This window comes from Salmo trutta, chromosome 27, assembly GCF_901001165.1.
Source record: "Salmo trutta chromosome 27, fSalTru1.1, whole genome shotgun sequence".
Classification (NCBI taxonomy): domain Eukaryota; kingdom Metazoa; phylum Chordata; class Actinopteri; order Salmoniformes; family Salmonidae; genus Salmo; species Salmo trutta.
In genome coordinates, this window is record NC_042983.1 from 38,513,755 (window position 1) to 38,541,738 (window position 27,984).

The 27,984-nt window shown below is 41.4% G+C and overlaps 1 protein-coding gene across 2 annotated transcripts; it reads right to left on the reverse strand.

Moving 5' to 3' along the window:
- Positions 1-122: 122 nt before the first annotated feature.
- lifra (LIF receptor subunit alpha a) lies at positions 123-27,931 on the reverse strand. Of its 2 annotated transcripts, none has more exons than XM_029717998.1 (18): positions 27,798-27,931; positions 22,432-22,583; positions 22,089-22,225; positions 21,706-21,859; positions 17,148-17,423; positions 16,823-16,952; positions 15,969-16,099; positions 15,684-15,829; positions 14,912-15,065; positions 14,240-14,304; positions 13,782-14,004; positions 12,320-12,505; positions 12,083-12,184; positions 6,672-6,821; positions 5,814-5,951; positions 4,844-4,937; positions 4,284-4,350; positions 123-4,154 (listed from the first exon to the last, which is right to left on the reverse strand). In XM_029717998.1, exons 2-18 carry the CDS (start codon positions 22,493-22,495, stop codon positions 3,498-3,500), a joined length of 2,874 nt encoding a protein of 957 aa, XP_029573858.1. In that variant the 5' UTR covers positions 22,496-22,583; positions 27,798-27,931; the 3' UTR covers positions 123-3,497. The 2 variants fall into 2 exon arrangements, with proteins under 2 accessions (XP_029573858.1, XP_029573857.1); XM_029717997.1 differs by having other exon boundaries at positions 27,748-27,931.
- Between the last annotated feature and the right edge of the window lie 53 nt (positions 27,932-27,984).

A 27,984-nucleotide genomic window follows, 5' to 3' on the forward strand; every position in this document is an offset into this window, starting at 1 on the left:
GATAAATTCACAGGTAGAAACTGTGACCTTTGATACATACTTCAGTATTACACCCAATTGTACCTTTCTGAAATACAATATATATGTCTGAGTTTCTTGTTGTAAAATAATTGACAGTAAGAGAGGTTTTAATTTCTTTATTGCCTTAAAAACAGGTTACATTGCAGTGTTAGCACTTAGCAGTGTTTACAAGTAGTGTTCTAATTTTGATCAGTTGATAATCTTCCTGAAGAAATGTTCAGTGTTTTTCTCCAATAAACCAAGGCTGCTTCCCAAAATGGGACCCTATAGAGTACCACATTATGAGTCATAATACCCATAAAACCTGGCGGTCAAAACAGGGAAATGGTTCCAAACATGTTCACACCATTAATTTTTCCCATGGTAGATTTTAGAAACACTTAAAATAAGGGCTGTGTTTTGTGTAGGCTTACCCTTGTGGGACGTTTTGATAACTGTGTAAATCTCTTTAGGACAAGGTGACTTTTATCAACATATTCACCCACCCAAAATGAAATGCTAATTAGCTGCTAATGTGGCTAACTACAAATGCCATGATGATCTGGACGAGACCGCCGAATCGAGGCAAAGTTAAGAATCTCTGGATTAAGCCAAATGTAGTAGTGAATAAATTTGCTACATTTCTTTAAATGGTAAATTCTGTGAACTGTCTTGTGCCCGTTTTATAGAGACGACATGCAGGAGCTTGCAGGGATTTGTAGTTTTGTATGATATCTACTTTGATGCTAATTAGTATTTTCGAAATCTGAGAGTACATTTTGCAGAATATATTGATGAGTCACCTTGTCCGACAGAGATTTGCATGGTTATTAAAACGTCACACCATGGTAAGCCTACGTTAAACACAGTCCTTATTTTAATTGTTTCTAAAATCCACTACGGGAAAAATGAATGGTTGAAAAACGATTAGAACTATTTCCCTGTTTTACTGCTAGGTTTTATGGGTATTATGAAACCTCCACTGTGTGCCTCTACTCCCTATGTAGAGCAGTGTACTATATAGTGAATTGGGTACCATTTGGGACATAACCAAACCAAGCATTTTCAGTGTTAAGAATAAGAGCTGCATCATTTTCTGAAAGACATGAGTCAAGCACAATGTCATTATTAGTGTGTACATATTTAGTATATATATCTTCCTTATTTTGATGTTGAAGGAAATTCCACTCTTAAATGGTTAATAGCTTATACAACATGCACAAACTTACAGGCAAAACAAGAAGCCATGAGCCATTAGCAGACATCACCATTCCTATCACTATAAATCCCTACAACACAACCCAAGCAAGCTGAAGCTGTCAGTAATGCCATTACAAGGACTGTTTGGACAAATACATATCTTGCATCAGAGTGAGTGATATGGCTTGATTCAAACCCTGTAACGTAACAGACCTAACAAGATGGATACATTGTCTGTTGACCCCCCCCCCCCAAAAAAAAACCTAGACTTCTAGAACTCCAGAACAGAGTCGAGACAGAAGATAGGAAATACACAATTTACGATATATAAAAAGAAAAATAACTAACTTCCGAGAAAGATGAAAAGTGCAGAGTTAAACAAAATCAACAAAATGTTAACGCATAGCATTAGGTTAGTCTCTAACACCGAAGACAACTTCAGAGGAGCGTGTCTATTAAAACCATTCATTATGGTTAATCTATTAACCTTCTACATATGTCACAGTAGTACTCAAAGCTTTGTTGCTGGAGGTGCTCAGAAAATGGAAGAGTGACATCATGCCAAGCTCCTTGTCAATGGAGCTGGCAAGTGCATAAACAGATCTGGGACCAGGCTACGACAAGATATCAATGTTCGCTGGAAAGTTTGACACCAGCTCCCAGATTGTCCTGTATTCTCTGACAACAACCCAGGAAATACTATACTATAAGCAATAAGGCCCCAGGGGGTAGCTAATGTACCACGGCTAAGGGCTGTTCTTTGCACGACGCAACGCGGAGTGCCTGCACACAGCCCTTAGCCGTTATATATTGGTCATATACCACAAACCTCCGAGCTGCCTTATTGCTATTATAAACTGGTTACCAACGTAATTAGAGCAGTGAAAAGTAATGTTTTGTCATAACCTGATATGCCACGGCTTTCAGCCAATCAGCATTCAGTGCTCGAACCACCCAGTTTATAATACACTATACACACGTTCATCTGGATCTCCCTGAAACACATCAACAGGCACTCACAGCAAATCCACTTCAACTAGCGATCCAGGCTAACTTAGAACAGCTGTTCCTCTACCAACAATAACTCCCAAGCCTGTATTTACGTAGGGCATGTGTCTTCACTTCACAGTAACAATTCCATAGGCATATGTAGTATGTCTGAATAATGCCAAAAATAGTGTTAATCACTATTTCAAAGTAAAACCGTTGGCCAATAATCAATTTTTAAACTGCGCCAGGCTTGGGGTCAATTCTGCTTTAATTCAGGAAGTAAACAGAAAAGTCCAATTCCTTTTTGTTGAAAAGCATTGAGGAAATGTTTTAATTGCAATTTGAGTTTACTTCCTGAATTGACTACATTGAAATTGACCCCAAGCCTGCATTGCACTATTATGGAGGACTACCTCTATATCCATATCCCACTGCATTGGAGGGTAAACTCCATATCCCATGATGCAATTCTGCATAATGTGTTCAGTTGTTTTGATACCCCATATCTATCTATTTACAAGGCAAAAAAGGTTTGTCGAAACAGGCCAAAATGATTGGAAGCACAACATTTTCAAGGCAACACTTATGTTTGTTTAAACTGTCAAGACGTGATTTGGTAAAGGGCTGTAGAACAATCAACAGTTCAATGGTGGAGGCCCAACAGATCTGGAATATATCTAACAATACAACCATGCAAAACACAGAAAAAATGGTGTTATATCTTAGAATGTGCAAGAGAAAAGTGGTGTTTTTCAAATGCATACTTAAAACAATGGGGGGGAACTAACTTATCTTCCACATTTAGCAAGGGCACCTTCTGATGCCCCTGGCTTGGAACGAAAACACAAAAATACACAACAAAATATAACATGATAGTACATTTTTCCATATACTACTAGCTTATTTCAGTGAATATTTGCTATTTCCAGAAAGTTCCAGAGGACAACAATAAGTAATTCAGACCTTTTCATTAATAATGTTAGAATCTAACTGCTAGTATGTGTAGCAGACGTCACGGTGATTTTCAGGGCATATGTTTTAGAAAATGCTGTCAACTTTCTTTGAACGATAATGCCTTTCAGTAGCACAAACTGCTCAATCTCCACAAATGCAGTCCAGCAAAACTAGGATTAGTGTAATTAGTGTTCTCTTAAGTGTCCATTTGTAAATTCACACCAACATGAGCTTAGAAACATAACATTGAAATGTGTATTGTAACATCAACAAATGCCGGTTGGGAAGGTGAGAGAAGGCAGTGGCGAATTGGGCGTGAAGCTCATGACTCGTCGTCATGACACTGGGCTGCCTCAGGGTTTGCCCGTCAGGAGATTGTGGAACCAGGTGCTTGCTGATGACGGGTGCTCCTTGCCCTCCTCTGAGGTATCATAAGGGAGCAGGAACTGGGAGGAGGTGACAGAGGTAGGGCTACCCAGGCAGGCTTGGTCCAAGCCACCGCCGTCGCCATCAGCCTCGGGAGAGTCCTGTTTCCAGGAGCACTGGGGCTGGTACCCTCCAAAAGAGCCCTCAGGGGGCTGAAGGTGCTCCTCAGGGCCAGTTTGGGGCTCCTCGGGGCATGACGCAGACTGCATTTGGGGCCGGTAACCTCCACCGCCAACGCATTGGGATGCATCAGGCTGAGGCTGGAAGTGGGTCATCGGGTCCAGGGAGCAGGCTGAGGTCTGGATGCCGGTGTAGGTAACGTCGGTGTGTCCTGAATCCATGGAGCCGGTGGAGGAGGCTGAGGAGTCGGAAGCATGAGGACGACGCTGGGAGGAGGAGCCTTCCTCCACCACCTGGTTGTAGTAGCGAAGCGAGGCGGGCTCGTCGGTGTCGGCCGCCTCGTCGCCTGTACCCTCCTCATCCTCCTCGGGAACGGTCACTAGAGCTTCCTTGCTGGAGTCCCACACAGAGTCCTCCACGATGTGCACCATGCTGTGGGGCGAGGGCTTCACGTCCAACGTCCCCTGGAAACAAACACACATTAGTCCTGTGCCTGGCATCATGTTTTCCACAAGATGGTGAAGATGGAGAAAGAGAACCCAGTGACTAGAAGGGATTAGGCCACACTGATAGGATAAGAACAGAGAGCTTACCTGTGTTATCCCCCATTCTCCTGGTAGCTTGGGTTCTGGAATCTCAGGGTAGAAGGCCTTCTTCACCCTTTTCATGAAAAACAAAAAACAGAACATTGTTCTCTGTTTATAAACTGGGTGGTTCGAGCCCTGAATGCTGATTTGGCTGAAAGCCGTGGTATATCAGACCGTATACCATGGGTATGACAAAACATTTATTTTTTACTGAGTTTGTGATATGGCCAATATACCACAGCTAAGCGCTGTACCCAGGCACTCTGCTTTGCGCCGTGCATAAGAACAGCCCTTAGCCGTGGTATATTGACCATATACCACACCTCCTCGGGACTTATTGCTTAATTATAACAGACAATCTGGTGTTGGTGATTTAGTTTTTACTGGCTCCGGGGTGAAGTTTCCTCTAGGTTCAGATATGGGATCAGCTTCCCCTCCCACAATCCGATGGCTTTATAACCATTAATGGCTGGTAAATGCAAAGGTGACCCAAGATCAGCGTCTCTATGGGCAACTTCAACTTATTCCTTTTGACTCTGCCAAAGCAGTGAGAAACACGAGCCTACCATTTCCTCTTCCTGTAGCAAGCGATGGTGATGACGATGAGGAGACAGGTCATGGCGCCCAGAGCAACCAGGATCTCCATGATCAGCCAATAGGCTACAGGAAAGAAAGGGAAATATTAGAGATGCCATGGTGCTGTGCTGGAGAAATAAAACTATTTGTACATATCTTTGCATCCTGGTTCAATTGGAGCAGACTAAAACCACTGCCATGAAACTCACAGAATGACTGCTACACATACTAGCAGTCAAATAATAACACATTACTTACAGCACTGATCAATTCTAATCCAAGAGTACAACAAACAAATGTGAGAGAACATACTGTAGAACAGTGAGACATAGAAACAGCTGTGAGAACATTGACAGAACAGTGAGACATAGAAACAGCTGTGAGAACATTGACAGAACAGTGAGACATAGAAACAGCTGTGAGAACATTGACAGAACAGTGAGACATAGAAACAGCTGTGAGAACATTGACAGAACAGTGAGACATAGAAACAGCTGTGAGAACATTGACAGAACAGTGAGACATAGAAACAGCTGTGAGAACACTGACAGAACAGTGAGACATAGAAACAGCTGTGAGAACATTGACAGAACAGTGAGACATAGAAACAGCTGTGAGAACATTGACAGAACAGTGAGACATAGAAACAGCTGTGAGAACATTGACAGAACAGTGAGACATAGAAACAGCTGTGAGAACATTGACAGAACATACTGTAAAACTGTGAGGCCTAAAAACGGCTGTGAGAACATTGACAGAACATGCTGTAAAACTGTGAGGCCTAAAAATGGCTGTGAGAACATTGACAGAACAGTGAGACATAGAAACAGCTGTGAGAACATTGACAGAACATACGGTAAAACTGTGAGGCCTAAAAACGTCTGTGAGAACATTGACAGAACATACAGTGAGGCCTTAAAACAGCTGTGAGAACTGTGAGAGAATGTTGACAGAACATACTGTAGGGCTCCAGTGAGATGGACACTGTGGCGCCTCCGTCCTCCCCTGCTGCGGTGTAGGCCTTGACAGTGAACTTGTAGGAACCTAGGACCAGGTTCCTGACTGTGTGGTTGGTGAGCTGTGGATCTGTGATGTTGGCTGTCAATCAGAGAGAGGAAACATTGATGTTGTCCATGGTTAACACTGGTGAGTTCCTCTAGTCGAGAGGCTTAAACACAGCCCACTGATATGTCCTTGTTGAGGGAGGGAGGGAGGGATGTATGTATGTATGTATGTATGTATGTATGTATGTATGTATGTATGTATGTATGTATGTATGTATGTATGTATGTATGTATGTATGTATGTATGTATGTATGTATGTATGTCACAGGAGGTTGGTGGCACCTTAATTGGGGAGGACTGGACTAGAGCGGAATCAAACACATGGTTTGATGCCATTCCATTTGCTCGCAGATTTATCGCAGATTTATCCTTATCGCCATAAATGTGTCAATTTATCGCGATATCGATTTTGTCCATATGGCCCAGCTCTGTAATCCACAGTGTGAGGCAGAGTTTTTCTGATTACAGCCTTGGGATCTAGCTAGCTCAGACCAGCATTCTGTCAATGATTTAACTGAATGACACAAATTCCTAAAGTGTCCTACAGTAGGAGAGCTGATCTAGGATCAGTTTAGCCTTTTATATTTATTTGATTTATATCGTAATGAATAACATTAGACGGGGGGGTCTGATCCTAGATCAGCACTCCTACCCTGAGACGTTTATAAATCCAGGCCCAGGGGCTATTTCGAAGAATTACCCAGTAGGGTAAGTCTGAAGGGTTACCCGGCAGGGTTAGGGGTGAAGGGTTACCCAGTAGTGTGAGGTGAGATGCGTTGGTCAGGTAGACGGTATATCCCAGGATGAAGCCTCTCTGATGCTCCAGTGGAATCTGATCCCAGGTCAGCTGGACGTCAGAGCCCTCCTGGTTGGGTGACAGCCTGGGGACGGTCCGAGATGGGACTGCAAAGGAGGGGAGAGGGAGGGTCAGATGTGACAAGGAGATATTTAAAGGAATAGTTCACTCAAAACATATTTGAGTATTTTGTTCATTAGTCCACTTGTACATGTCAGCCGTCAGGTTTGCTATGGTAGATAGAGCACTTTTAGTACATAGAAGGAAAGTGTGGTAATAGAAAATGCATCATATGACGCAAAACGCTTCATCAGCACACTTTTTAATTAATCTTAAACTGTTGAGACCATATGTGGTTTTTATTTTATTTTTATTTATTCAGGGGAACCCATTGAGACCAGGGTCTCATTTACAATGCTACCCTGAGGAGATCAATTCCACAAATTCTAAATTATCCATAAAAATGACATACAGAATCAATACTACAACTTCAAACACCACAAATACAATGAATTATATTTAATCCAAACAGTTTCAATTCTCATTAAATCCACTCAACATTGAAGTCCTACACTGCCCAAACTGTCCTGTTTCATCAACCAACTTCTGTTGAGCTTCAATTGGCAGACAGCCTTACATTCTTCTGCAAAATGTCTTGATAACCTTGGGAATTCATTTTTCCGTCGATGATAGCAAGCTGTCATGGCCCTAAGGCAGCAAAGCAGCCCCAACCATGGTGCTCCCTCCACCATACTTTACAGTTGGGACGAGGTTTTGATGTTGGTGTGCTGAACATTTTTTTCTCCACACATAGTGTTGTGTGTTCCTTCCAAACAACTCCACTTTAGTTTCATCTGTCCGCAGAATATTTTGCGAACTTCAGACGTGCAGCAATGTTATTTTTGGACAGCAGTGGCTTCTTCCATGGTGTCCTCCCATGAACACCATTTTATGTCAAATTTATGCAGAAATCCAGGTAATTCCAAAGGATTCACATACTTTTTCTTGCCACTGTAGATCAATATTAACTAGTGGAACCTTGACAGTTAACCATCCCTGTGAACGTGTTTGGTATCTCATGTTTTTATATTTTAACAGTGAAGTGAGGTAGGTTGGAAACTTGGGTAGTAGAGCTTTGTAAACAAAAATGGAGTAATGGAACGCTCTACGGGACATTAATGATGACCAGTCAATCTTTTGATACAGGATGCATATTAAAACTGTCTCCTGTGATAAAACGAAGGGCACTATGGTAGACGGCATCCAAAGGTTTAAGAGTAGTGGCTTCTGCATTCCAATAGTGTCACCATATGGTCAAGAACAGGCAGGAAAGTTGACTGTACAATCTGCTTCCTGCTGTTTAGGGAGAGGCACGATCTATTTCTATAAAAGAAGCCTACTTTAAATCTCTGCTTCTTAACTAGCTCATTCGTATGAAAAAACATAACATTTCATTTTTCCCGCATTTAAGTAACAATTTTAAATCAACAAGAGACGAAATCTGAGTGCAGCTTCAACATAGCCTAGTCAGCCGTAGGGACAATAGAGTACATAAGTGTCATCTGCATACTGAGGAATGTTACAGGTCTTTGCAAATAGCCCAATATTATTTATATAAATAGTAAAAAGGTCAGGTCCCAAAATCGACCCCTGCGGGACACCTTTAGTAATATCGAGGTAACTTGACACCATCAGAAAGCACACATGGTCTCCTGTCTGACAGATAGTTCCCAAACCACTTGCAAGACGACTGGTCGAGGCCCATTTTAGACAACCATTGAATGAGTAGGGGATGGTCGACAGTATCTAAGGCCATGGATAGGTATATAAATATGGCAGCACAGTGATTCCTATGATCTAAGCAATTTAATATATAATTCAACTTTTTAGGGATAGGGGGCAGTATTCGGAAGTTTGGATGACTGAGGTGCCAAAAGTAAAGTGCCTGTTACTCAGGCCCAGAAGCTAGGATATGCATATGCATGGTAGTATTGGATAGAAAACTCTAAAGTTTCTAAAACTGTTAAAATAATGTATGTGAGTATAACAGAACTGATTTGGCAGGCGAAACCCCAAGGACAATACATCCAGGATTTTTGTTGTTGTTTAGGTCATTCGACTTTCCAATGCTTTTCTATGGGAAAGCAGAATTATTAGGACCCAGATTGCAGTTCCTATGGCTTCCACTAGATGTCAACAGTCTTTAGAAATTGTTCAATGTTTATTTTTTTTAAAATGAAGAAGTATTCGTATTCTTTCTAAGTGTCACTCAGAAGGACTCTAGTATTTTGGTGCGCGTGAATGTGTTTTTCTCCGGTATTGGAAACAGTTTATTCCGTCTTAAATTTGATCAATTATTTACATATTAGGGTACCTGAGGTTGGATTAGAAACGGTTAGAAATGTTTGGACCAAGTTTACAGGTTACTTTTTACATTCCTTTGTAGGCATGTTGGGCGAGTTAGAACAGGTGTATTTCTGAATCAAACGCGCCAAATAAACTGACATCTTTGGGATATAAAGAAGGACTTTATCGAACAAAACCACCATTCATTGTGTAACTGGGACATTTGGGATTGCAAAAAAGATGAAGATCTTCAATGGTAAGCGATTTCTGACATTCGTGATGCATCTGCTTGGTTGGAAAATGATTGTGATGCACTCCGGTGAGGGCGCGCACTTGGTTATTTATCTCCGGAATTGAATATACTATTTTCCGTCTTAAAATTTGTTTATTTACATATTAGGGTACCTGAGGATTGATTACGAATGTTGTTTGACATGTTTGGACTAGAGGTCGACCGATTATGATTTTTCAACGCCGATACCGATTATTGGAGGACCAAAAAAAGATGCTATCAATTAATCGGCCGATTTTCCCCCCCCATTTTAGTTATTTATTTGTAATAATGACAATTACAACAATACTGAATGAACACTTTTATTTTAACTTAATATAATTCATCAACCAAATAAATAATGAAACATGTTCAATTTGGTTTAAATAATGCAAAAAAGTGTTGGAGAAGTAAAAGTGCAATATGTGCCATGTAAAAAAGCTAATGTTTAAGTTCCTTGCTCAGAACATATGAAAGCTGGTGGTTCCTTTTAACATGAGTCTTCAATATTCCCAGGCAAGAAGTTTTAGGTTGAGGTTATTATAGGAATTATAAGACTATTTCTCTCTATACCATTTGTATTTCATATACCTTTGACTATTGGATGTTCTTATAGGCACTTTAGTATTGCCAGTGTAACAGTATAGCTTCCGTCCCTCTCCTCGCCCCGAACCAGGAACACATCGACAACAGCCACCCTCGAAGCATCGTTACCCATCGCTCCACAAAAGCCGCGGCCCTTGCAGAGCAAGGGGAACAACTACTCCAAGTCTCAGAGCGAGTGATGTTTGAAACGCTTTTAGCGCGCACCCCGCTAACTAGCTAGCCATTTCACATCGGTTACACCAGCCTAATCTCGGGAGTTGATTGGGTTGAAGTCATAAACAGCGCAATGAAGAGCTGCTGGCAAACGCACGAAAGTGCTGTTTGAATGAATGCTTACGAGCCTGCTGCTGCCTACCACCGCTCAGTCAGACTGCTCTATCAAATATCAAATCATAGACTTAATTATAACATAATAACACACAGAAATACGAGCCTTAGGTCATTAATATGGTCAAATCCGGATACTATAATTTCGAAAATAAAACGTTTATTCTTTCAGTCAAATACGGAACCGTTCCGTATTTTATCTAACGGGTGGCATTCATAAATCTAAATATTCCTGTTACATTGCACAACCTTCAATGTTATGTCATAATTATGTAAAATTCTGGCAAATTAGTTCGCAATGAGCCAGGCGGCCCAAACGGTTGCATATACCCTGAGTCTGCGTGCAATGAACGCAAGAGAAGTGACACAATTTCCCTAGTTTAATATTGCCTGCTAACATGAATTTCTTTTAACTAAATATGCAGGTTTAAAAATATATACTTCTGTGTATTGATTTTAAGAAAGGCATTGATGTTTATGGTTAGGTACATTCGTGCAACGATAATGCTTTTTCCGCAAATGCGCTTTTGTTAAATCTTCCCCCGTTTGGCGAAGTTGGCTGTCTTTGTTAGGAAGAAATAGTCTTCATAGTTCGCAATGAGCCAGGCAGCCCAAACTGCTGCATATACCCTGACTCTGTTGCACAGAACGCAAGAGAAGTGACACAATTTCCCTAGTTAAAAGAAATTCATGTTAGCAGGCAATATTAACTAAATATGCAGGTTTAAAAATATATACTTGTGTATTGATTTTAAGAAAGGCATTGATGTTTATGGTTAGGTACACATTGGTGCAACGACAGTGCTTTTTTTCACGAATGCGCTTGTTATATCATCACCCGTTTGGCGAAGTAGGCTGTGATTCAATGATAAATTAACAGGCACCGCATCAATTATATGCAATGCAGGACAAGCTATATAAACTAGTAATATCATCAACCATGTGTAGTTAACTAGTGATTATGTTAAGATTGATTGTTTTTTATTAGATACGTTTAATGCTAGCTAGCACCTTACCTTGGCTCCTTGCTGCACTCGCATAACAGGTAGTCAACCTGCCACTCAGTCTCCTCGTGGAGTGCAATGTAATCGGCCATGATCGGTGTCAAAAATGCCGATTACCGATTGTTATGAAAACCTGAAATCGGCCCTAATTAATCGTCCATTCCGATTAATCGGTCGACATCTAGTTTGGACCAAGTTTATTGGTAACGTTTGGGATTCATTTTGTATGCATTTTGAACGAGGGGAAACCGGTGGATTATTGAATGAAGCGCGCCAAATAAACATACTTTTTTGGGACATAATGAAGGACTTTATCGAACAAAAGGACCATTTGTTATGTAACAGGGACCCTTGTGATTGCAACCAGATGAAGATCTTCAAAGGTAAGGGATTTATTTTATTGCTATTTCTGACTTTTGCGATGCATCTGCTTGGTTGGAAAATATTTTTAATACTTTTGTATGCAGGGCGCTGTCCTCAGATAATCGCATGGTGTGCTTTCGCCGTAAAGCCTTTTTGAAATCTGACAACACGGCTGGATTAACAAGAAGTTTATCTTTTAAATGATGTATGACACTTGTATTTTCATGAAAGTTTAATATTACGATTTCTGTCATTTGAATTTGGCGCTCTGCAATTTCACCGGATGTTGTCGAGGTGGGGCGCTTGAGACACGTCTAGCCCAAAGAGGTTTTAAGACAAGCGTAGTGTATTAACGAACAAAATACTCAAATGTGTTTTTTGGAGTAAAATATCCCAGAAAAGACAAATACAATATGCTCAATTGCAGTCATTCAATTGCCAGCCAACCTACCCAGTTCCTGCATGTACCCATGCCACCTCTCTAGCAACACATTGGACTCCGATGAACAGGCATACAAAGAAAACGTGTATCTCACTCCTGCAAAAAAGTTACCTGCGAAGGAGAAAAAAGTATTTATTGAGACACACTCCGTGATACACTGGCTTTCTGGCAAATGCAGATGGGTCAGTCACACACTACATCGATTATGTAAACTTGAAAAAAAAAAGGTTCTCATCCCAGACTCACCGGATTGAACCATGGTGTTGGTGTTGTCCGCTGCCACCCTGGTCCACTCCACGTTGCAGTCCTGTGTGCAGCTAGTGTTGTACCAGTCCACCACGTAGCCACAGCTAGCGTTAGCATGGGCCACCCAGGACAGGGGAAACCCACTGCCATTGAATGTGACCTTGGAGATGGTGGTGTCCTCTGCATCTAAAAGATAGTCGGAGTTCAGTCTCAGTCCAAGAACCCTAGTTTTCCCAACATGCATCACTTTTAAAGTTACATGTGTAAAGGAGCCAAGGCAAGTATTCATAAAGCGGCTCAGAGCACGAGTGCCCTATCATTGATGATTTCAAAAGCCAAACTGATCGTAGATCCAGAGTCCTATTCTGAGACGCTGAGTTCGGCCCCCCTTTTCCCACATTCTTACCTGGTAAGTGTCTGGGGATGACGACCCTTTTCCCCCCCTATTCTTACCTGGTAAGTGTCTGGGGATGACGACCCTTTTCCCCCCCTATTCTTACCTGGTAAGTGTCTGGGGATGACGACCCGTTTTCCCCCCATTCTTACCTGGTAAGTGTCTGGGGATGACGACCCTTTTCCCCCCCATTCTTACCTGGTAAGTGTCTGGGGATGACGACCCGTTTTCCCCACATTCTTACCTGGTAAGTGTCTGGGGATGACGACCCGTTTTCCCCCCATTCTTACCTGGTAAGTGTCTGGGGATGACGACCCGTTTTCCCCCATTCTTACCTGGTAAGTGTCTGGGGATGACGACCCGTTTTCCCCCATTCTTACCTGGTAAGTGTCTGGGGATGACGACCCTTTTTCCCCCCATTCTTACCTGGTAAGTGTCTGGGGATGACGACCCTTTTTCCCCCCATTCTTACCTGGTAAGTGTCTGGGGATGACGACCCGTTTTCCCCCCATTCTTACCTGGTAAGTGTCTGGGGATGACGACCCGTTTTCCCCCCATTCTTACCTGGTAAGTGTCTGGGGATGACGACCCGTTTTCCCCCCATTCTTACCTGGTAAGTGTCTGGGGATGACGACCCGTTTTCCCCCATTCTTACCTGGTAAGTGTCTGGGGATGACGGCCCTTTTTCCCCCCTATTCTTACCTGGTAAGTGTCTGGGGATGACGACCCTTTTTCCCCTATTCTTACCTGGTAAGTGTCTGGGGATGACGACCCGTTTTCCCCCCATTCTTACCTGGTAAGTGTCTGGGGATGACGACCCGTTTTCCCCCCATTCTTACCTGGTAAGTGTCTGGGGATGACGACCCGTTTTCCCCCCATTCTTACCTGGTAAGTGTCTGGGGATGACGACCCGTTTTCCCCCATTCTTACCTGGTAAGTGTCTGGGGATGACGACCCGTTTTCCCCCCATTCTTACCTGGTAAGTGTCTGGGGATGACGACCCGTTTTCCCCCCATTCTTACCTGGTAAGTGTCTGGGGATGACGACCCGTTTTCCCCACATTCTTACCTGGTAAGTGTCTGGGGATGACAATGTTCGCTGGAGGGGAGACTCCTGCAGGATTCTGAGCGGTGACCGTGACCGTGACTTTACTCCCGCGGTCAGTCACGTTGATGGGGAGACTATACACGCTCTGGGGGAAGGGGAGAATCTGTTGGCTGTTCTCCTCGGGGCTCCACAGGATCACCTCATAACCGCTGATCTGGCCGTGGCTCTCGCTCTTTGTTAGAGGCTTAAGGAGAAATGCATAGCCGGTGAGAAGTACATTTAGGAACAGTTTTGCAGACACAGATTAAGGCTCGTGCTAGACAAAAACAATATGCTTAATGGAATATTTCTATTGAAAGTACTTTTAAATCCAGGACTAGTCTAGAAAAAGGCCCTTAGTATTGTAGCTACTTTCTCACATGACCACTCACACACACAGAAACCCAGAATATTATGATAAGCAGCTAGGTAGTACTCACTTTCCACAAAACACGGCCTAGGTTGTCGCTGTCCATCCACAGCCATATGTCAGGAGCCACCGGGCCTGGCGCAGGAGAAAACAAACAGAGCTTTAAAGCTGGGAATCCTTAATGGTGAAACTGCCACGGCCGTTGGCGACATTACAACACAGAAGTTACTGCAAACAATGAACACTGTTTTTTCCCCCCTCTGACATGCGTGACAGAACAGCAGTATATGTACTGCAACATGTTTTACCATGATGCACCATGCTCCCCAGCTCTGCTTCCTCAACAAAACAAAAACAATAACAACGGTAGTGGAGCCACTAGTGGCGTCGTTTCCCCCACTGCAGAATTCCATCTTTAAAAAAAGTGTTTAGTTCTGTATTTCAGTGTTTTCCTTATTGTCTAATGAAAGCAGTATGTGTGGAAACAGCAATGCCATGTAACCAAACATATCAATGCGTCATGACCAGATCAAAGGCAGCTCCTAGTCAATGGAATGTCAAGTCTCATTTCAGAGTTAAATGTTACGGCGATTGTTGCATTTCTTTTAGATGTTTTGTATGATTTATATATAATCTCTGTCAGTGTATACCTCTGTATAGCATTTCATCTCAATACCACTATTTATATTTAAATAAAATAATGTTCACAAAAATATATCCAATGACAGGGGTGTGTGCTTACGGTCCATTTTGGTATGGAAACTCAGCGGCAAACTCCACTCTCCCCATTTCCAGAAGTTCTTCTGGGATCCACAGCGAACCTTAACGCTGTACTTTTCATCGGGCTGCAGGTCCTTCAGTACCACTGTGTTCAGTCCGTAACCAGTGTAGGTTTGCTAGATTCGTTTTATGTTTTTTTAAAAGACAACACAAAGCCATAAGCATACAATAAATTATTGAAATGTCATATACCTATTCACATGATCCTTTCCTACATGTTTTCATGGTCACTGCCTTGTTCAAATAGAATTGAATAAAGGCGGCAGTGGTCGAATCGTTTGAGATGTCTAACTCTTTACTTCCTTACTCTCTGTACTCCCTTATAATTTAAATAACATTCCAAAAATGTATCACACACATTTGTGAAGACGTTTGGTAACATCAGGTATATTGGATTACATCCATTTTTGAGGATGATGCTAAATCATGCTAGCTACTGCCTGTAGCAAAGGTAAACAACATATTATTGTGGATGCTGTCACTACTGGCTTACAGACACAACTCAAGGTAAGATTAAAAGGACCTGTTTGCTTTTTTCAACCAAATCTTCATTTGATGTAAATGGTATGTTATAAAAGTGCCCAGACAGACACCTGTTTTGCGATTTCACTTAGCTGGTGGGGTTAAGTTTCTCAAAACCAAGTGAAATCGCCAAAAAAGAAACCAACAAACTTGTCCTTTAATGTAACCCAAACATGTATATTGGATAAATAATCCCCTTTAAGTCCACTCACCGTGCTGCTGTTCAAGTGGCTGGTCCGTTGCACCTGGCAGATAAGGGACAGCCTCTCGTAACCATTATACTTCCAGAGCCAACCCACACTGGCATTCCAGCTATAGACCTCTGGGCTGGTCAAATTCACAGGGGCCACTGGGCGGACTGGCAAAAACATCACATTCAAAAGAGTGTATAAAGACCTTTCTCTGCAGCACTGCTGATGCTGTATTGAGGTTTACATAGTCATCTAATATGAATAATATTTAGTGATAATGAGACTGTATGGAACAGCAGCACTGACCTCTGTGACCCAGCTCGGCTGCGTCTGTAAGCCTGAACTCGCCCAGCAGGTTGCGTGCGACTAGGGTCCAGTTCCCGTCCCACTGCTCCAAACCACAACGCATGTTGTTGTTCCTGGCGTTGGGGCAGTTCCTGAACATTCCAATGGCAATGAAAAGGGATGAAAGTAGACATTATTGGAAATATGTAGCTCAGTTGGTAGAGCATGGCGCTTGCAACGCCAGGGTTGTGGGTTCGATTCCCACGGGGGCCAGTATTTAAAATGTAATAAAAATGTATGCGTTCACTACTGTAAGTCGCTCTGGATAAGAGCGTCTGTAAAATGTAAATGTACGTTTTTTTCCCCCTCCAATAGCCAAGTTATGCAATAGGTACGAGTCCTAAAATACATCCTATTCCCTATACAGTGTACTACTTTTGACTAGAGGCCATTTGCAACACAGACATATCTAAAGCTGCAATATGTAACTTTTTTGGGCAACCCAACCAAATACACATAGAAATGTCAGTTATAGATCTGTCATTCACATTGAAAACAAGTCTAAGAAACGGTAGATCTATGTGCACTATTTCTCTGCTTCCCATACTTAAGTTTAGTTTTTGCGTCTTTTACTTTCAGTTTTGTACACCAGTTTCAAACAGCTGAAAATAAAATATTTTGGTTATTGAAAATATATTTCACAGCGGTTTAGATGGTCGAATGATTCTCTACACGCCGAGTGCTTGTTTTCTCACATAAACTGAAATTAGGGGAATTATTCAAATTTTAGCAACCAGGAAATGGCAGAGTGATTTCTGCATATTGCACCTTCAGGAAACATAGAGGATGAAATGTGAATGTTTGTAAGACTGTACCTTCCATTCAGGGTGTAGTACGTCTGACGGGTCTTTCCAAACAGGTAGGTATCTCGGCCCTTTGACCATTGACAGTCCACAGAGATCAGGTCATGGGTTTCACACACCAAGTCACTGGGCAGAGGGGGGTCTAGAGATGGTGGGGGGGATATGGTCAAGGAAAATCTCAACATGTTTAGCCAATAGACATTCACATACAATAGATAAGACAAACAATGCAGCTTTGATTCACTACTAGTGAAAGTTTGAGGGTTTGCATGTAGATAATTCTACATTGAACACGACAGTACGAGAGTGTAGAAGCAACACTACAAAGTGGACTTACACCCCACAAACACAACAGCGCCGGTGATAATCATTTTCTTCTCGCTGCTGCAGACCACATTGGTCCCGGAGGGGTTGGACGGGCCCTGATTGGTCATCGTGATAGCGTAGGTCCGCCTACTCAGCATGTTCTCTTTCACACATGTGTCTTTGTAACACAGGCTTCCAAACTGTTGACCCTCTTCCACGATGCAGCAGAACGTCATGTTGCTGCCCACGGGAACTGTTTTCCCCTCTGGGTACATTTGTGAGTCTGTGTTGTCCGGGAGGTCAAACCCTGAGAGAAGAAAAAAAATGGAGATCAAAATAGAGTGGTGGGCATCACCAATGGTACGGTCGCTGACGGAACATTGAAGAGGCCCTCTTATTAAGCTGTTTTAATGCAAATTTCCTGCAATTCTACACATTTTGCCATGCGGTGGAAATAACATATAGCTGTTTTAAAGCTAATTAGGCCTGCCTGCAATACTACACCTTTTGCCATGGTATCTGAATGACTTGAACATAACAAAATCAATATGAGCACCAAGCCATGACAAAAAAAAACTCCTGCCTGTCGAGCTTTTATCTTTCCTACACACACACACACACACACACACACACACACACACACACACACACACACACACACAGTTAGTTATATATATATATAATACTTAGGTTGGAGTCATGAAAACTAACAAACTATAGTTTGGCAAGTCAGTTAGGACATCTACTTGGTGCATGACAAGTAATTTTCCAACAACTGTTTACAGACAGATTATTTCACTTACAATTCACTGCATCACAATTCCAGTGGGTCAGAAGTTTACATACACTAAGATGACTGTGCCTTTAAACAGCTTGGCAAATTCCAGAAAATTATGTCATAGCTTTAGAAGCTTCTGATAGGCTAATTGACATCCTTTGAGTCATTTGGGGGTTTACCTGTGGATGTATTTCAAGGCCTACCTTCAAACTCAGTGCCTCTTTGCTTGACATCTTGGGAAAATCAAAAGAAATCATCCAAGACCTCAGAAAAAAAAAATTGTAGTCCTCCACAAGTCTGGTTCATTCTTGGAAGCAATTTCCAAATGCCTGAAAGTATCACGTTCATCAATATAAACACCATGGGACCATGCAGCCATCATACAGCTCAGAAAGGAGACGAGTTCTGTCTCCTAGAGATGAACGTACTTTGGTGCGAAAAGTGCAAATCAATCCAAGAACAGCAGCAAAGGACCTTGTGAAGATGCTGGAGGAAACAGGTACAAAAGTATCTATATCCACAGTAAAACGAGTCCTATATCGACATAACCTGAAAGGCCGCTCAGCAAGGAAGAAGCCACTGCTCCAAAACCGCCATAAAAAAAGCCAGACTACGGTTTGCAACTGTACATGGGGACAAAAGATCATACTTTTTGGAGAAATGTCCTCTGGTCTGATGAAACAAAAATAGAACTGTTTGGCCATAATGACCATCGTTATGTTTGGAGGAAAAAGGGGGAGGCTTGCAAGCCGAAGAACACCATCCCAACCATGAAGCACGGGGGTGGCAGCATCATGTTGTGGGGTTGCTTTGCTGCAGGAGGGTCTGGTGCACTTCACAAAATAGATGGCATCATGAGGTAGGAAAATTATGTGGATATATTGAAGCAACATCTCAAGACATCAGTCAGGAAGTTAAAGCTTGGTCGCAAATGGGTCTTCCAAATGCACAATGACCCCAAGCACACTTCCAAAGTTGTGGCAAAATGGCTTAAGGACAACAAAGTCAATGTATTGGAGTGGCTATCACAAAGCCCTCACCTCAATCCTATAGAAAATGTGTGGGCAGAACTGAAAAAGTGTGTGCAAGCAAAGAGGCCTACAAACCTGACTCAGTTACACCAGCTCTGTCAGGAGAAATGGGCCAAAATTCACCCAACTTATTGTGGGAAGCTTGTGGAAGGCTACTGAAAACGTTTGACCCAAGTTAAACAAATTTAAAGACAATGCTACCAAATAATAATTGAATGTATGTAAACTTCTGACCCACTGGGAATGTGATGAAAGAAATAAAAGCTGAAATAACTCATTCTAAACTTCCGACTTCAACTGTACATACACACACACATACATATATATATACACATACACACATTCAACTGTACATACATACATTATATATATATATATATATATATGTAACAGTATAGCTTCCATCCCTCTCCTCACCCCTACCTGGGCTCGAACCAGGGACCCTCTGCACACATCAATAACTGACACCCACGAAGCCTCGTTACCCATCGCTCCACAAAAGCCGCGGCCCTTGCAGAGAAAGGGGATCAACTACTTCAAGGTCTCAGAGCGAGTGACGTCACCAATTGAAACACTATTAGCGTGCACCCCACTAACTAGCTAGCCATTTCACATCGGTTACATATATATATATATATACAGTGGGGGAAAAAGTATTTGATCCCGTGCTGATTTTGTACATTTGCCCACTGATAAAGAAAGGATCAGTCTATAATTTTAATGGTAGGTTTATTTGAACAGTGAGAGACAGAATAACAACAAAAATATCCAGAAAAACGCATGTCAAAAATGTTATACATTTGCATTTTAATGAAGGAAATAAGTATTTGACCCCCTCTCAATCAGAAAGATTTCTGGCTCCCAGGTGTCTTTTATACAGGTAACGAGCTGAGATTAGGAGCACACTCTTAAAGGGAGAAGCAATCAATCAATCAGAATCCAAACTCTCCACCATGGCCAAGACCAAAGAGCTCTCCAAGGATGTCAGGGACAAGATTGTAGACCTACACAAGGCTGGAATGGACTACAAGACCATCGCCAAGCAGCTTGGTGAGAAGGTGACAACATTTGGTGAGATTATTTGCAAATGGAAGAAACACAAAAGAACTGTCAATATCCCTCGGCCTGGGGCTCCATGCAAGATCTCACCTCGTGGGGTTGCAATGATCATGAGAACGGTGAGGAATCAGCCCAGAACTACACGGGAGGATCTTGTCAATGATCTCAAGGCAGCTGGGACCATAGTCACCAAGAAAACAATTGGTAACACACTACGCCGTGAAGGACTGAAATCCTGCAGCGCCCGCAAGGTCCCCCTGCTCCAGAATACATATACAGGCCTGTCTGAAGTCTGCCAATGAACATCTGAATAACTCAGAGGACAACTGGTGAAAGTGTTGTGGTCAGATGAGACCAAAATGGAGCTCTTTGACATCAACTCAACTCGCCGTGTCTGGAGGAGGAGGAATGCTGCCTATGACCCCAAGAACACCATCTCCACCGTCAAACATGGAGGTGGAAACATTATGCTTTGGGGGTGTTTTTCTGCTAAGAGGACAGGACAACTTCAACGCATCAAAGGGACGATGGACGGGGCCATGGACCGTCAAATCTTGGGTGAGAACCTCCTTCCCTCAGCCAGGGCATTGAAAATGGGTCGTGGATGGGTATTCCAGCATGACAATGACCCAAAACACATGGCCAAGGCAATAAAGGAGTGGCTCAAGAAGAAGCACATTAAGGTTCTGGAGTGGTCTAGCCAGTCTCCAGACCTTAATCCCATAGAAAATCTGTGGAGGGAGCTGAAGGTTCGAGTTGCCAAACGTCAGCCTCGAAACCTTAATGACTTGGAGAAGATCTGCAAAGAGGAGTGGGACAAAATCCCTCCTGAGATGTGTGCAAACCTGGTGGCCAACTACAAGAAACGTCTGACCTCTGTGATTGCCAACAAGGGTTTTGCCACCAAGTACGAAGTCATGTTTTGCAGAGGGGTCAAATACTTATTTCCCTCATTAAAATGCAAATCATTTTATAACATTTTTGACATGCGTTTTTCTGAATTTTTTTGTTGTTATTCTGTCTATCTCTGTTCAAATAAACCTAGTATTAAAATTATAGACTGATAATTTCTTTGTAAGTGGGCAAACGTACAAAATCAGCAAGGGATCAAATACTTTTCCCCCCCACTGTATACATGTGTGTGTAGAGACACACACACACACACACACACACACACACACACACAATGTTTTTTTTTTTTACTGTTTGGACATAGGCAGCCACAAAAAAACACTTAGGCCACCCGCCCAATAATTTTCTATGCAGAAGAAACCCTGACTTTGACGGCATAGGCCTTCCCCACTGTAAAAACACTTTATTTATTCCAGAGGGACAATTAGTTTGAGTAGGTCTGCAACAACCACAACACCATACCACACCCATCCACTCACATCATCATCAAATCCTCCTAAACCACCAGACATTACTGGCATCTAAAAAGGCATCAAAACAATTCTCTCCATAAAAAGGACATGTACAGCTCACCACACCTATTGTTTTCTGAGTACATAATGCATAATGGTGAAAATGTGATATTCCTGTTTTTTTTTTGCAAAATTCCAGGAACTTTCCCTAAAATCCCCAGGTTTTCCAGAAATTCTGGTTGGAGGATTCCGGATATGTGCTCATTCCCGTCTGATTGTGTGAATCTTACCCTCCTCTAGGAAGAACAACATATAGAGAGTGTTGCAAGCCCCCCCTGTGTGCAGAGAGAGACCAACCTGGAAGTATCTGTTGAGAACTCCATTCGCTGACATCTTGGCCGTCTCTGGAGCGCACTTTGACCGACAGAGAGGTACACTCCAGGGGCACTGGAGAGGTCCAGTTCCATTGGTGCTTCCCTGTGCTCTGGTCTTCTGTTACACCCACTGTCTCCTACCAAAACAAATAGTTGAATTGTTAAGATGTTGTTTTCCTGAGCGGGAGACCAGGGTTCAGATCCCACCCACGACAATAGCACGTGCTCCAGTCAAGAGACACGACTGAAGAGCAAGACACTACAAGTGAATATGTAGCCTACCGACGCTAAGAAAGCGTAAGGATCTGTTACAATATACTTTTTCAATTAAAACACAGTCTTGATCAAACCTAATACTTCACTTACATTCAACACAATCTCCATGAGTTCAGTGCGTAGAATCTCCACGTCAAAGGTGGAGGCGTGGCCTTCCTCCCATGTGACCGACAGCTTTTGTGTTTCCTTGTCTGCATCCAGCCTCACTTGCTGTGGAGGTGCGAGTCCTGCAGACCCATCGACAGTTTCAAAACCCAAATACAGAACGCTTCAGTTAGTGACTCTATCAAGTCCTGAGCATCAATATGATCTGATAATAAAACGTTATGATGCTTTATTACTTGTTATGTGCATGTAACCTTTTATAAAGTCTTATTAGAAGGCTTATATAATATGTTATAAACACTAATCACATCTCACTGGATAGACTTACCACTGGCCTGGCTCTCTGTGACCCTCAGGCCCAGGAGCAGAATGCAGAAGAACAGACTTGGCATGGTGGTTAGTTAGATCCTTCCAGGTGATGCAGTCTGTGGTTTACTGCCACAGCAGTTGAGACATGGCAATGGGAGACAACAGCCCTCCCTGTCGACAAACACAATAAGATAATATTAGACTAAATTACAATATGAATAAAAGAGCCTTAGTCTCTCCATCACGTAATTTATCATGTGATTTACCTGAGACCCCAAAATTACAATGCCAGTTACAGACACCCTATAATGACGTGGCACAAGTCGGCGTGGTTGTTCCGACTTGAATTCAGCAGAGCCACTTCAATTTCGAGAAAGAGTAGCAACAAATACTAGACTACTACGTACAAGAGAATGTAATGTTTTATTTAAAGTCTACAAAAAAATGCTGTGACTGGCATAAATATACAACGAGCAGCTGCACTAGTAAAAAAATGTCACGGACAAATTGTTCCCATTTCCCCTAAAGTAGATTTGCCTGCAGTAGCCTAACTCTGGCACAAGGCCTTAGTGCACATCCCTTTACAAAGAGAGCAGAGGGAACTCGTAAGCGCTTGCTATAGCCTAATAATTAACAAGGTACAAGCTGTTATGATTAGCCTAGCCCTACATGGAGCCACAACATTTTGGATGACTTGACTTGCTTCTGCTTAAAATGTCATTAAATTGCTAGATTTGTTTTGAGAAACGTCAGACTGTAAATGCATGCATGTGAATAAGTTGAAGTGAGCTTTTAGTAGACAGTGATAGGCCTATGAAGATCAGATTCTTCATTATTCCATTACACATGAACATAGCCAGATGTGTTTAGTGCAGTGGCACATATGTAGGATCTTATTAAGTTGTTAGGTTTATGCCCCAGCCTACATCGTGATATTACCAGGTTCTGAGCACTTGATAATTATTTTATTTCTCTGGAACACCACCATCTAGTGGTCAGAACCTGGTATTATCAGGATGTTGAATGGGACATACAGTGTCTTCAGAAAGTGTGTGCCTGAGTACCACTCTCCATATTTTCAAGCATAGAGGTGTTGCCACCACTATTCTTGAAAATAGGGAGAATGGTACTCAGTAATGTGTCATATTAGATTTGCCCCAAACGTTGACGGGGTTGCATTCCCTTTAGACCCGGAGGTCTGCCTACTGGGTAACTATACTAACACCAATCTTAGGCAAAGTCATACTAAAAAGCTAACAGAAATATTGCTAGCGATTGCCAAGAAACGTATTGCCTTGAAATGGAAATTGGATTCCTTCCTGCCAGTTGCAATGTGGCTATCAGAAGTTAATAGTTGTATCCCACTGGAGAAAATCACTTACTGCTTGAGGAATAAGTTAAAAGACATTTTACAGAATTTGGCAACCTTTTATTGACTATATGGAGAATCTCCCCTCACATCACATTGATTGAATCTCTATATAATTCTTATATAATGTTTCACACGTAATGTATAATATGTAGCTTACGGCAGGTATATGATTCAATGTCTCATTATTATTATTTTTTATTTTACTCTTTATTATGACTTATGTATCATGTATGTTTTTTATGTATTATGTATGTCCGTATATATAATTTTTATTTTTTATTACGCTCGTCTGTTACCGTCACTTTGTCCTTTGTTGTCTAACATATTTTCACTTTTGTTTTGAATGTTCTTAATTGGAAAATGCAAAAATAAAATATTTAAAAAAACCAAACATAACACGTTGTATTCAGGACAAAAAGTGAATTGCTTTGTCACATTTTTTGTAGTATTACTTTAGTGCCTTGTTGCAAACAAGATGCATGTTTTGGGATATGTTTTATTCTGTACAGGCTTCCTTCTTTTCACTCCCAAATAGGTTAGTATTGTGGAGTAACTACAATGTTATTGATCTATCCTCAGTTCTCCTATCACTGCCATTAAACTCTGTAACTGTTTGAAAGTCACCATTGGCCTCATGGTGAAATCCCTGAGCGGTTTCTTTCCTCTCCGGCAACGGAGTTCGGAAGGACGCCTGTATCTTTATATTGACTGGGTGTATTGATACACCATCCAAAGTGTAATTAATAACTTCACCATGCTCAAAGGAATAACCAATGTCTTCTTTTTTTTTCTTTTAATATATACCCATCTACCAATAGGTGGACTCCCCGGATCTTTATGGTTGAATCTGTGTTTGAAATTCATTGCTCGACTGAGGGGTCTTACAGATAATTGTATGTATGTGTGGGGTACAGAGATTAGGTAGTTATTCAAAAAAATCATGTTAAAGACTATTATTGGACACACAGAGTTCATGCAACTTATTATGTGACTTGTTAAGCACATTTTTACTCCTGAACTTATTTAGCCTTGCCGTAACAAAGGGATTGAATACTTATTGACTCAAGACCTTTCAGCCTTTCGTTTTTAATTAATTTGTAGAAATGTCTAAAAACATAATTCCACTTAGACATTATGGGGTATTTTGTTTAGGCCAGTGACATCACAATCTCAATTTAATCCATATTAAATTCAGGGTGTAACACAACAACATGTGGAAGAAATAAAGGGGTGTGAATACTTTCTGAAGGCATTGTAAACCCAACAGCTTTAATTACTAATTGGCGTGGTGTGTCCGTGGGTGGCTTTTGACCAGTTTTTTGGATTCCTCGTGTCTAACTCATTGTTATAAAAAGGTTTGATCCAAATCTGATGTTAGGTACTTTATTTATTGAATATTATATGAATCCTATAAATTCAAAAGGGCCAATTTGGGTGCATCAATTAGCTTAATTTCTCAGAGATCAAATTATATTTCCCAAATAATGTTGCATTAATGTTAATCTTATCTGTTTCTAACAAGGGAAACAATTTCAGAACAATCTGAGATGGTGGGTGTCAGAATCAGCGTTTTTGTACTTTGAGGTGGAAGGACCCCAAATAAATAAAAAAAATGTATCAACCCCTCCCCCCAAAAATTGCCATTAATTATAATCCACATATTAATTCACATTTCCTATTTTCATGCTGTAGCAAACTGGCTCAAATTAAGGTCCGACAGCTGTTAAATGTAGCCTGGTCCCAGATCTGTTGGTCCTATCATGTCAATTCACTGTCATACCAAACATACAAGGAGTTGACATGATAGCAGAAACAGTTCTGGGAGCAGGCTATAAAATGCCCTTAGGTGTGACACATCTATGTGCTCGAGATTTGTGGTTAAATGAAATTAGATGTAACATCGTGTTGTGATGTTGTCATGACGCCACTCCAGTCGGTCCAGTTCCCTGGGACAAGCTTGAGCAGGCCTATCAACCTGCATTACAATGATAACACAACCGTAACTTAAAGGAGTGTCCATCTCTACCAAACCCATTAAAGGAACATTGTAGGCAGTTAACTGGGTTTGCTATTATGAGAAAATAAAAGAGTCTACAGGTGAGGAAAAATAGAGCCCAGCCCTAAAGCAGATCTCCCTTCTGAACAATGAAAAAGACATGGGGCAGCAGGTAGCCTAGTGGTTAGAGCGTTGGACTAGTAACTGAAAAGTTGCAAGATCAAATCACTGAGCTGACAAGGTAAAAATCTGTTGTTCTGTCCCTGAACAAGGCAGTTAACATTGACAATAAGAATCTGTTCTTAACTGACTTGCCTAGTTAAATAAAGGTGAAAAAAAGACAGTTGTTTCATGCATTGCATGTTTTGGCTCCACACATCCCCCAGAAATGATGTGTATAATAAAGTGACCCTTCACATCCAAACAACCTCAGAATTCACGCTGAAGACAGAAGTGTTAAAACACACAAGGTGCAAAGTCCCATAACGAGAAGGAAGTAGAAATTGGCTGCTATGTCTACAGCATCAAATGCCTAGAGACCACAAACACCACAACTGATTGCTTTTGATAAAAAACATGTTCAGTAATGCATTTCTGTGGAACCAAGGATGTGAAGCAGTATGCTTCTGTTTTACTGGAAGGAGCAGATCGAGTCCTTGGCAGTCTTAGGAACATAACCAACTAATTAGAGATTAACACTGTCTTTCTATCTGTTCTCTTTCTGGGGAAAATACAACTCACTATCAAAATATACAGTACAATGAGAGACAGACAGAATAATAAGGCTAGCACGTATCCTAAATGAAAAGGGATATAACTTCAAAAGCTTGCAGCAGCACCTCACTTGAACACAGAACTATTCTTCCACTTGTGTAAATAATCAGCAGAGTGAGAAAAGGAACATGGTCATTGCATTTTTATATACACAAGTCGAACAATTCACCCCGCATCCTTTTGATGCATTTTAAGTCATGTTGAGTCAGAGCTGGGATGCTAGAGGAAAGCCAAATGATCACAGTTTAAGCTCTGTACTGAAAGTACTCCATCTTGAAAACAGTGCTACAATGCAAAATGTACCATTGAACAAGATACCAAAAGATTGTTTTTGAGTCAAGTGATCCGTACCTCCCATTCTAGATCCACTTAATATTATTATGTAGCCTACATGCACTAGCTTGTTAGTTGACACTATTCAGTGATAAATAACTATTGTAAATCAACACATATTGAGGTAGCTAGCATGTGTTCATGTACAGAGCGGTAGCAACGGGCCATTCCATTTAGCAATCCAAAACACCAGTGAGTACTGTTAACAATGTATTTCGTAACTTAGTTTAGTTAAAATAAATGTAATTTCTGGAGATTTTTAAAATGTAAATAATGGTTGAATATTAGGTATTAAGGACATTAATGCAATTGTAGGGTGGGGGGGGGGGGGGCTACCTAGCCATCTAACGTTACGTGCCTATTAAAATGATCAAAATCTGTTTTTGATACCTGGTTTACTAAACTAACGTTAGTTAACGTTAGCTATGTTCATATTCAAATAGCTAACCATAAATTAATAGAAGTAAATAGTTATCAAACTCATGATAGCCAGTAAGGTTAGTTATGAATATAATACACATTGAATTTCAAAACATGCCATGGCCTTTACTTTAGCTAACGTTATTAACGTTTTATAATTTGGTTGATTTGAGATAAGTAGCTAACGTTAGGCCTTGATGCTACCTACACACCAATGATTCTGTCCAAAAAAAATGTATCTAGACCAATACCATAATAATAACAACCTCACTATAACGTTAGCTAACTAGTTTATAGTTTAACCAAATCCTACTAGGCTACTTGCCAGCGAGCTATATTTGTCTTTCTAGCTAACACCGTTACACGCAGACATGATGTTGTTTCATGTTTTGGAGAGCGCTTCAGTTAACCCAATAATAAAAAAAAATATCCGAAATTACCTTACGCCGACCTGGGATCACGTAGTAGATCGTATTTTATAACAATTCACCTTTTAATGATCAACAACCGGTGGATATTAGATATAAAACAAATCTAAAGAGAGTTGAAATGTGAGTTTCAACGAGCTAACTGTCTGGCCGTTGGTTCGCCGTGAGTATAGAGAATTCAGAATTCCAGAATGTCGGATTTACTGGAAAAGGCGTACGATACACGTGCCATTCCATTTCGGTAACGAG

What these genes read in the sequence shown, in the direction of transcription:
- lifra (XM_029717998.1), bottom strand. Translation starts at nt 22,495, where the DNA reads ATGCCAAGTCTGTTCTTCTGCATTCTGCTCCTGGGCCTGAGGGTCACA. An exon ending in CAACACCATGGTTCAATCCG is followed by an intron (nt 12,185 to 12,319) that starts GTGAGTCTGGGA and finishes TCTCCTTCGCAG; the next exon opens with GTAACTTTTTTGCAGGAGTG. An exon ending in TGGGTACATGCAGGAACTGG is followed by an intron (nt 6,822 to 12,082) that starts GTAGGTTGGCTG and finishes CCTCCTTTGCAG; the next exon opens with TCCCATCTCGGACCGTCCCC.